Consider the following 12127-nt stretch of genomic DNA (forward strand, 5'->3'; position numbering starts at 1 on the left):
ATGACCATGGCTAAGGCAAGGTGAAAGAAAACAATTATTAAAGAAGATGAGTTAATTAAATTTCTAGGCCAATACAATCAGAATAAAGAGGAGCTATAAATAAACTTCAACATTCCTTTTAATTTTTCAATGAAATAAAATTATATACTACCATTATTAGGGGTTATGACTAAACGATGGTCCAAAATAAAGGTAGCTAGCAAAAATTTTGCAACAAAAAGAGAACATATAAAAGCTATATAAAAAAAACCTGACCTATACATGGCTGTGTTGTCATAAAACAAATTCTCATCTTATGATGGCTTTCTCAGAAATTGATATATATCACTATATATCATATAGCATCGAAAGTAAGTTTATGTCATTATGCCCCATTTTATAAACTACCTGAAAAAGGCAAATAATTCCCGTATCTGTAGACATTTGTTCTAAATCTTGATGTTATAATTTATCAAATACATCATAAAAAAAAAAAAAACTCTAGAATCATGCTAACTTAGGCATAATGGAAATCTTATATAAATTTAGAGGTTTAAAACATAGGACCTTCAAGAAAATGGTATCCATAGCTCTTTAATAAGAAAATTTCTTATAATTCGTAAATCAGATTCATTCTACAAAAAAACTGTATTTTATAGTATATAAATAATGCTAAGTATTACCTCTATAACAATGATATGATAAAAAAATAAAGACAAGTATAAAAAACTTGAGTTCTTTTCCTTAACATGGAAATATATGTGGGTAAGTTTACAAAATATATTTTTGATCTGTGAGAAATTAACTTTAAAAAGTTGCTTTAAAATGAACAGTACTTTAAGCTCGTTAGAAGCCTCTGAATATAAAATTTCTATAACTATATGAATAGATGTGAGTAGTTCTGATGTTTTTGGTCAATGTTCAAGTATTTCACCTAACAAAACCAAACAACTCAGATCTTAAAAAAAAAAAATTCTATTATAGTTTAGGCTAAGTGGTTAGCAACTTTTCCTCATATCTTTATTAATGAACTAAAATACCAAAGAAAAGTTGGCTATGATTCCATAACAATATCTTCCTCCTTTACAATAGCAAAAAATACATTTGAAATAGTATGGTCAAAATACAACGTGACGTGGTTTCTTGGCCTCAGTCTTACTGTTCTTATGTCCGGATGGACTGTATATACTCTGGGTTATTTTTGTACTTCACATAATAACTATTTGTTCCATAAGTATATTTCTTTGGGTAATAAAGATGAATGCTTTAAATCAAATGTGGCTAGATCTTATACTAGCTGGTGTCTCCTTTGATGTCTGCGATAGTCATTAACTATCATTAAATAAGTCATACACTTTTTATCTTTGTGCACTTTACACAGAGTTTTGCATAGGAAATGTATCTCTATTATCAATAAGGCTTAACATTGTTCTTGACATTTTTTGAAGAAGGAGGACTTATATTTTGAATCAATGATATGTCTTTTCTACAAAGTAGTCACATAGGTCTTTTAATTCTATAGGAAATAAATCTAGCCATTTCTCACATGATGAAGTATCAGAAAGACAAAAGTGAGTAATATGTGACTGGTCATCATGGATAGATTTTAGAATTTGGCAGATTTTTGAGCAAAGTGCACAAATCGGTTTCTAACAGCAAGCCTATTTAACAGAAACATGAAACGCTTAGTGTTTACTGATAGAAATGTATAATTTCTTGCTTATTACTAACTCAAACACACATTTTTAAACTAAGAATAAATTTACTGATAGACTAGTAATGTACAATTTCTTGCTCATTATTAACTCAAATACATTTTAAAATTAATAAGTTAAAATAATTAAAAACTTTTTCATTTGTTCATAAATGAAAACCCAATTTATAGACGCATATCTTCAGTTTACCTTACTGCCGATGATGGACCGTACTTCGTCATCTGGTGACGTGGGAGTTCCAGATATATCTGGATTACTATTACTAAGGCTCCGAGAACGATTTAAATTAAGGCTTGCAGGTCTTACAGCAGATCTTGCCATTGTGGCATAATGCACTGATCCGCCCAAACCCCCAGGACCTAGAGTTGTGTATAAAATAATATATAATTAAACAAAGAAAATTAGTCAGAAAAACATTTGATAAAATCTCTGCCACTTCACAAAATTCCATAAAGATCATGAATTGCTTTTGTTTCTAAATGAAGACTGTAAGAGAAAGAAAAACACTCAATACCCAATGATAGCTACACAAAGATATTCTATTTTATAGCAGTTAACAAAACCACATGAATTATAAATAAAACCATCAGCTCTTCAAGTTTCTATTATTGATTATATGTAAAATAAAAATCAAAAAGTAGTAGGAAACACACTCATGCATATTACCTTAAATTTAGATATGGGTGTACCTAGTATCTGGGACCCAAAATACTCCACACCTGATGTCTTTTTCTTTTTCCCACCCCTCCCGCTCTGTCCTTTGATACAATCACTAAAGGGGGAGCCAATTTACTGTCAATATTTCATAAAGGAGACTATATTTTCTTTCTCTATCTTCATCAGTGACAATTTGAACTATAACAAAATGGTATCCTTATGATATACATACAAAAAAACCTAGAGATAATTCTCCTAGAGCCCAGGTTACAAAAAAAAAGTGAAAAATCCCTTTTTAACCTAAAATCAAGCCTGACACCATCATTCAACCATGTTCTATGAGCATAAAAATAGCCAGCAATTATTTCCATAGTTTATCTCATTTTTTCTAAGGAGCTCTATCATATTTGGAAATGACACACACCTGTCAACGAGTTAATTTATATAGTCTTTCAGGTTAGAGTGTAAAAAAAGATGTTTTGCAAAAATCTGTGGAATTCTAATAGTGTACTGAATAAAAAAAGTAAATGGAGAACCATCATATATATAGTCCACAATCAGTTGTACATTCAGAGACTCAAGTACTATAATTTTAAAAATCAAGATAGAAAATTAGAAAGTAGGATATGAGCCAATTACTTCTCTTTTTGCAATTATGAGATAAACTAAAACTTGGAGTCAGATTCCTATTATTGGATTAGAAGGATTACTACTGCTAAAATGTCCTTACTACCTAAAGCAATATACAGATTCATGCAATCTATATTAAAATACTAATGGTATTCTCGGAATTAGAACTAATCCTAAAATTTATAAGGAACCACAAAAGACCCATATTTAGCCAAAGAAATCTTGAGAAAGAACGAAGTGGTAGGTGTCATGTTCCCTGATTTCAAACTGTACTACAAAGCGCAACAGTGAAAACAGCATGGTACTGGCATAACAACAGACGGAGATCAAAGGAACAGAATGGAGAGCCCGGAAGTAAATCCTCACTCATACGACCAATCAATCTATGACAAGGAGACACAATGGGGGAAAGGCAGTCTCTTCAATAAGTAGTGTTGGGAAAACTGAACAGATAAGGGAAGAAAATAAAATAGGACCCCTTTTTTATATCATGTACAAAAATAAACTCAAAATAGAGTAAAGACTTAAATGTAAGACCTTCAACCATAAAACTCTTAGAAGAAAAACAGAGGCAGTAAACTTGTTGATAATGGTATTATCAATATCTTTTTGGATATGTCTCCTCAGCAAGGGCAACAAAAGAAAAAATATACAATTAGGACTACATCAAACTAAAAAGATTTTGCACAATGAAGGGAGCCATCAACAAAACGAAAAGACAACCTACCGAATGGGAAAAGACATTCACAAATAATATATTTGATAAGGGGGTAAGACCCAAAATATCTAAGTTATACAACTTAATGCCAAAACATAATCTGATTAAAAAATGAGAAGAGAGGGTGGCTCCATAGTTTAATGGATAGCATGTCAGCTTTACACGCAGAAGGTTCTGGGTTCACGCCCCAGGTGGAGTCACGGACCATACCCCGGGTGCACCAGGCCCCGGGTGCGCCAGGCCCTGGGTGCACCAGGCCCCCTGAGTGTGCAGGGGATGCCAAGCCTCGGGTTCCCTGGGCCCGGGTGCACCAGGCTCCGGGAGCACTGGGTCCCCGTGAGTGCACCAGGGATGCCAGGCCTCGCATGCATGCTGTGAGCGTGTGGGAGGAGACACCCCACCTTCAGAGATCCAGTTCTTAAGGGGAGACAGCCACATCTGTAGGTCAGGGGTGGAAGTGGGGGGTGGGGTGTGGATTAAAGAGGGGAAATAAAATGAGCAGAGGACATGAAGAGACATTTCTCCAAAGAGGACATACACCTAGCCAACAGACATATGAAAAAATGATCAACATCAATAATCATCAGGGAAATGCAAATGAAACCACAAGGAGATATAATCTCACACCTGTCAGAATGTCAGAATGGCTATCATCAATAAGTCAACAGATTACAAGTACTGGCAAGGATATGGAAAAAAGAGAACCCTCGTACACTGTTGGTAAGACTGTAAATTAATTCAGCCACTATGCAAAACAGTATGGAGATTCCTCAAAAAATTAAAAATAGAGCTGTCATACAATCAATCGATTTGACTTCTGGGTATTTATACCAACAAAACAAAAATATTCGGTGTCCACTGATAGACAAATGAATAAAGACATCATCACTCACACACACACACACACACACACACACACACAGAGGATAAAGGAGAATGAAATTTTGCCATCTGCGACAACATGGCCATAAAGGAGAATGAAATTTTGCCATCTGCGACAACATGGATGAACCTATAGGGTATTAAGTGAAATAAATCACACAGTGAATGACAAACACCACATGATTTCGCTTATACATGTAATCTAAAAAAATAATACAAATGAATAAACAACAAAATAGAAACAGACCCATGGTTACAGAGAACAAGCTGATGGTTGCCAAAGGAGTGAGGGACAACAATAAAAATTAAAAAATAAAATAAAATGAGTTAACACTATTACGCCTTGTTTCCACAATGAATATCATAATTACTGTCACCAATATTAATGTTAATGTTGCCAGGAGATGGAAAAAAGGGCATTCACCATTTTCATTAGTGATGAAACCTCAAATAGAGTTATCATACAAGTAGGTGAGTAGTGGAAAGTTGTATGTGACATGATTAACTGAATAACTAAAGAGTTATTTTTTTTTAACTAAAGAGTTATTCAAACTAAGACATCTACCTGCCCTCACCACACCACAAACTCCACTATCACCAAGGTCACAATAAAAAGCAAATAACTACTTTGAGCTCTAATGTTCAGAAAGGCTATGTTATTTTATTGACCATGAATAGATCAGACTTTTCTAGAGAATAATCTATTATTGTAGGTTTCCCGGGGTTATCAGGAAATGACTGAGACATTATATTTCTTCTTTAATGTCCAATAGCACTCTAGATGACAAATACGACATTCTATTTATCTTAACGGGGAAGAATAAAACACTTCCAGAGACAGAGTAAGTTATTTTCAAGGTTCATTTCCAAGAGTTACTTCAACCAAAATCCCTCTAATGCAAATTAAAGGAAGCTGTATAATAATGCTTTAAAATGTAACCTATAATGTAAGTGTAACCTGTAATGATGCTTTTAAACATATTATTTTTAAAATTTAATTTTATATTAGTTTCAGATGTACAGCACAATGGTTAGACATTTATATAATTTACAAAGTGATTTCTCCACTTACTCTAGTACCCACCTGGCACTATACATAGTCATTACCATGTAGTTCACCACATTCCCTATGCTGTACTCTACATTCAGTGAATATTTTTTAACTACTAATTTAACTCCAGCACCTAGCATAGTCCATAGCACTTGGCAGGCATTCAATAAATGTTTGCTGTTGAATGACTGCATCACACGATGGACTATAAGATTATTCCAATCTTGCCATGAATAAATAATCTATGCAAGACAGTTTCATAGCAAAAAGAAAAAAAATACCTGGTGATGGGGAATTAGGGTGAGTATTTGGTAGGCGAAAAACATAATAGATATATGACGCGAGAAGGCTGTTCCGGCCATGCTGGTCGTTTCCGTCCAAGTTTTTGTGAAGCCGATTTGTAATTGATGCCATGGCTTCAAAAGATGCTTGACCTAGATTAACTTATAAGAATGAGGAAAATATTTTTGCATTAACTTTTTTAGACCTTAAATCCCAAAAGAATCAAGTTATTATTATCACTATATGCATTATGTATAGTCAATATACACAATAAGTGCATAAAGATATTTGATATTAATTTTAATGATATCCTGTATTAGCTGAATCAAAAATACCTTCCTAAACAAAATGAGAAAAAACTCATTTTATTAATTTAACATGAAAATTGTATGGGTTGGCTTAGTCGAAAAACAAAACACCATCAAACAGGTACCCATTATTTTGTAAAACAATAATACAAAGCACACAAGAAAAAAAAAAAATCTATCTTGCGTATCACCTTTGAGAAGTAACTTCTCATTTTAACAATTTTGTTGAAACGCTACATAGCATACAATGAGCACATTACTTTTGTTTAAAAAAGTAAAAACTGTTAACAGCAAAAGTAGATTGTTTAAAATATCAACTTAATAAGAAAATAGTGAGCAAACAACTTGATTAAAATAAGTGAATCTGTAAAAGTATTAGAAGGAAAAATGGCTAGAAAATCAGGTTGAGGTAAAACTGTATATAGCATTTTAAATGTCAGATTAAGCAACATCTACTCAGTCATTCAAGTCAGTATATAAAAAGAATTTTGCACAAACTTGGAAATTCTGGTAGTACACTGAATAAGTGGATAAACCAAGCAGCTACTGTGAGCAATAGAGTCTCAATCTATGATTTATTTCATCAAGACAGGAAATTATGAACAGATAATGGGACCAATTAAGTTTTTGTAAAAGTAGAATAATCAGATAAAGTGGTCATTTAGGAAGATTAATCTACATATATTGAACTAGAAGAGGAAGAGACTAGAGAGACAGAGAAACTTAAGTGAGGTTTAGCAATCCTACTTGTGTTTCTGGTTAATTCATTTTCCTTTTCCTCATAGAAGTAGCTATTCCAAACCACCAGATTCCTCTTCAAAATTCAAGTCCACCTACTCCCTTCTCAGCAATCTTGCTTTTTATCACTCAGGGGAAAAAAAAAAAAAAGTATATAACAGGAAAGTCCTGAAGTTCTTGTAAAAATTTAGCAGTATCTGAAGAGATTTTTATTTTCTGTCCAAAGGAATCAGTGCTCCTCTCCTATATAAGAATGATCTATTCACCTTCACTTTTGTCCTACAGGCTTGCTTCATGAATTAAACTATCTCACACTCTTACATCTTAAATTTTCTCCCCTACACCGTTGTAGTTTCTCAAAGGACATAAGCATGCCCAAATCTCATATTCTTATACCCTAATTGACCCTGCTTCCTCTTTTAACTAAATATCTTTAAAGAGTAGTAAATGCTTTTTGTATTCCTTGCATCATCTACTGTTTACTAGTTAATTCTCTGTAATCCAGTTTCTATTTTCACTATTACACTAAAACTATTCTTGAGAATTTCATCAGTGGATATAAGTATAATAGATAAGAGTAGGACTCTGGAGTAAACTGCTTGGGCTCGAATCCTTAGGCAAATTTTCAAAGCATTATGCTCATCACTTTACTCACTCATGAAATGGTGGTGCCAATGATACCCATACAGAGTTGTGAGGATTACATACATTAATATAAATAAAGCACATAGCACTATTCCTGGTACATATAAGCCTTATGCAAATGTTTATTACTATTGATATTATTTTACTTACACAATCTATAACAATTAATAAACTTTTTTCCTTAACTTCTCCTATGACTCCTGTACTGGTACTCTACAATATTTCTTCAATATCTCTTAACCCACCCTCTCTTCTCCAACCCACTGTCATCTATCTTTTATCAGGACCTCATAGTTTTTACATCAAATTCTACAAGATTCCTAATTTGTCTCCCTGCCTCCAGATTTTCTCACTTTCAACCCATTTCCATGCATCACAGTCATCTTTACAAAAGCCAGACTGGGTCATGTTACGTCCCTAATTAAGACCAGACCCTTCGAAGGGTCTGGGACTATTATCCTTACAGAATAATAGTCCAATTCCCCAAGGTGTCATGGAAGACCCTACTTGATCTCCTTCACCACCTATCATCTCTAAATACCAACCCTCCAATTATTTATAATTCTCCCAATCTTCCGGGTCCCTTTTTGTATAATGCACATGCTGTTTCATCTTCCTGGACTAGCTATTAACCTGTCATACTCCTACTCATATTTAAATTACCCTTACTTACAAGCCTCCCCTGAGGAAAAAAAAAAAAAAAAAGGTCCCAAGGCATCGAATACTCCTTTCCCACTTAACACTAAATTTCTATAACAAGTTAGCTGGATTTTCTTATAAGCTCAACTACATTGCAGGATTTAGGTAAAAGCTGTCAGCAAAAGTAGAGGAAGAAATCTTGGGAAAGGGTGGGAAACAGGAATACTTCTAATTCTAGAACAATACAGAACTAAAAAAAGAATATAGAAATTTTGAGTTAATGAAGAAAAGAAGAGCTACATTACATAGAGGAAGCAGGTGAGTGAAATGTAGACTGGGTAGATTACATGGCATGTAAAATGCAACTTGATTTATCTGCTTGTTTTCCTAACGAGTCTCTGAGAGCCTTAAAAGCAGGAACTATGCCTTGGACAATGCCTATCAGTGTCTGGGTACATAATAACTGCTTAGTAAATATTTGGTGAATAAATGAATGTGTTTCCATAATTTCCATAGAAATCTATATGGCACATTTTATAAAAAACAAAATAAAGTTATTTTCTGGCATTAAAAACAAATAAATAACAATCGCCCTCCCCCCCCCCGCTTCCCCAAAATCAAACAGCAAAGGAGAATCATGGTTCTAGTTCTGCAGAAGTTAGGAATGTCAAATTATAAATTTTATGATTCTCCAAACAAAAGCAAATTACCTATTTGGCCAGCAATGACAGGAGGTCTAACAACTAGAAGTATCAATTTATCAAGCAGAAGATGAAGAAATCGGACCACTGGTTCCAGCTGAGATGAACTCAATGCTGAAATACTGCTCTTCAGTTCATTTTCTAAGTTATTTTCCATGATTCGCATGTCTCCAATTCGGACTGGGAACATGTGCTCATCCAGAGCATTGACCAAAGCAAAAAACTTGTCAAGATAAGGATCCTAAAACAAAGAACAAAAGCACTAAACAATTATAAGTGTAAATTCCCCAAACTATGGATAACTAATAAAATATCTCATATTAATTGATTATACATAAAAGTACAGAAGTATATACAATATCGTTTCTAATTAAACACTACATCTATTTTCATTTATTATTGGAAAGTAGCCACTTTAAATACCAGTGATGACTCAAGAAATCTATTAATACTAATTAAGAGTTTTTTCCCCAGTGTGAGTCTGCCTTATTGTTTTAGAGCTCAATTACTACGGCAGGTTTGCCAGTAACCTACCTGTGCTCATTATTAATTTATTGCCTCTCGGCTCCATCCAAACCCATCACCTTTGCCACATTTTGCAGTACTTGGACTAGACTCTTCAAATCACATTTCTCCCTTGTCAGGTGGCTTGTGGTCAGGCTCTGACAACGATGGTACAGGAAGCAGCCTGCTAGGCCTGAGCAGTTAGCAGGAACCTTTCTGCTGTCTCCCTGGCGGCTAACAGATGTGAATGCTGGTGGCTCAGAGGTGAGGGACGTGGGTAGCAGCATTCGCCACAGCAATGATGGCTCTCATAGTAGGTGCCCTCCACCAAGTTCTTCATTACTACCGCGTGGCAGGCAATGTGTTCCTGTGGCAGTGGCGTCCTCTCCTCAGAGATCCAATTCTCAGCCTTCAGGATCCTTTTTTAGGTTTCTAATTTCCCTCCTTATCACATCCTGCAATTGCTATCTTTGTTACAATCACAGAATTCTCTTTTACTCCATTTAGTAGTGAATTACCTTTAACCTAGTTAATAATTATTTATATACAAATCTTATCCGTTCAAATTACTGGCAGTTTCCATTTCCTGACTACTCTTATTTAACCTCCTATACACTAACAGAAGAGCAGTCTTATATAAGGCAGTAAGTGCCCACTCCCAGGATACACGCCTGCTTTCTCAGCCTCTTTAATAACTAGAGATGACCATGTGTTATAGTTCTGACCAATGAGGTGTGAGCAAAGTCTGCTGAAACTCTGGGAAGACTTTCACTTATTTAATGATAAAAATACACTTTAAGAAAAGGTAATAATGCTGAACAGCTTCACATTTATAACACTAAATTGACATGTATATTTTAAACAAGTAAAAAATAATTCTATGGAGTTCTAACTATACATCCAGTAAATTTCAAAGAGCTACAAGCATATTCCAGAAATATAGTGAAGAATATAGAGTAAATCATCCCTAAGAACTCTTTCCATTTGAAATACCTGTGTCTATCTATGAGAGATAAAATGAGACAGATGGTGCTTTTTCAACTTTAAGCATTTTGCTATGTATCAGAAATTTAACAGAAAAAATTACTTAACTGTTCAAATGGAGTCAGTGACATTTTCAAAAGCAAAATATTTGCTTTTGTTGGCATTAAATGACATTTATTGATTTCTTTAAAAAGTTAACTTCTAAATCTATACTTTTTTTTTTTTTAATTTATGCCTACGGTAGCTGGCCTTCATAAGTGATCTATCCAAGTACTAACCAGGCCCGACCCTGCTTAGCTTATGAGATTATACATCGGGCTTGTTCAGGGTAGCATGGGTATAGACCACGGACTGTGGCTCCACTGGGGTTTGAACCGAGGACCTTCTGTGTGTAGAGCAGACATGCTAACCACTACACTATGGAATCACGTCCATAAATCTATACATTTTGAACTCTCATTAAGTCTTACAGCAGGTAGCAAAATGGATTTAAGGACTAAACAATATGTTCAATTCATTCAAGTGAAATGTGATCATAAAATTATTAAAACTCACTTGTGTATGGATAGATGAAACAGCAACAACTTCGACATTAAAAACACCTTTGTGATTATCTACCCATTTCATGCCAGGTAGAGGAACCTATAAGATATTAAATATAATGATCACAGATGCTTGATTATAAATTCTGAAAACAAAAAAATTATATTTCAATGAGAAAAAATACTGTGAAATATATTTTATGTACTTTAAATATAAAACATTTTCTTATTACAAAATTGGTATGTTCTCTACAAGAGAATTAAAAGGTTAGAGGAAAGAAAAGCAGAAAATATACACAAAATTCTATCTTCCCAACAACAGATCTCTTTATATCATTCCAAATCTTCCTCTATGCAAATGTATTTTTATGCACACCCTTACGTAGGTGATATCAAACGTATTTTGAAACCTCTTTTTCACATATTACATTGTGAATCTCTTTTCATGTCAATAAATTCATATTTATATCATTTTAAGTTTATAATATTCTATTTTTTCTATTTTAAAGACTCTTATGTTTTAATTGGACTTTAAAATATTCACAAGCAAAGGAAATCTGCTGTTTAAAAGATAAAACATGAAAGTTAATTAAAATTATATCATATAAATTTATTTTAAAAAGAGAGCACATTATTTCTCTCTATTCCTCCTGCTAAGTACTGCTTAAAAACCCTGAACATTATATATAAAATAAACAAAGACTGACAGGTGGATAGAAGAATGCAGATAGGATAGGGACCTCAGGACTGAACTATAAGGCAGTGTTGCCTGGGTTTTATTTTTACCTCATATATCCTGGACTAAGTGCTAGAGAAGCTGGCAACACAGAAATGCCAAAAGGAGCAAGACCAAAAAAAAAAAACTTCCAAGAAAAGCCTGCTCTCTTTAGTCAAAGCCGAGAATTGCCCTACTCTGGCCAAACACAAAGAAACAAATTGCAGCCCCACCCCACATCCAGAGGCTGAGTGGGGAGCCTGGGTTTCCACCATCAGCTGGCTGTAATAAGGTGCCAGATCCTCACCCCATCCCACACACATTGGGTGGTATCAGAGAAGACAGAGATGAGAGTTGACCCCTGCCCAGTGGAATAATGTACCCCAATTGTGGTGTCAGTGGAGGCCAAGAAGAAAGCGGTACCAAGATGCCCTGTG

General features: G+C 34.3%; 1 protein-coding gene across 8 annotated transcripts in view; it reads right to left on the bottom strand.

Annotated features, from left to right (window-relative positions):
• The window catches only part of DOCK7 (dedicator of cytokinesis 7), a 154703-nt gene that overhangs the window by 65137 nt on the left and 77439 nt on the right, over positions 1-12127 (bottom strand). For all 8 annotated transcript variants that reach the window (XM_036234638.1, XM_036234678.1, XM_036234672.1 and 5 more), the window contains exons 19-22: positions 10989-11075; positions 8955-9186; positions 5914-6075; positions 1884-2053 (exon numbers count right to left, since the gene is read on the bottom strand). In XM_036234638.1, coding sequence (XP_036090531.1) covers positions 1884-2053; positions 5914-6075; positions 8955-9186; positions 10989-11075 — 651 coding nt within the window. The remainder of the gene's footprint in view (positions 1-1883; positions 2054-5913; positions 6076-8954; positions 9187-10988; positions 11076-12127) is intronic.

The sequence above is a fragment of the Rousettus aegyptiacus genome, unplaced genomic scaffold (genome assembly GCF_014176215.1).
Source record: "Rousettus aegyptiacus isolate mRouAeg1 unplaced genomic scaffold, mRouAeg1.p scaffold_m13_p_1, whole genome shotgun sequence".
Classification (NCBI taxonomy): domain Eukaryota; kingdom Metazoa; phylum Chordata; class Mammalia; order Chiroptera; family Pteropodidae; genus Rousettus; species Rousettus aegyptiacus.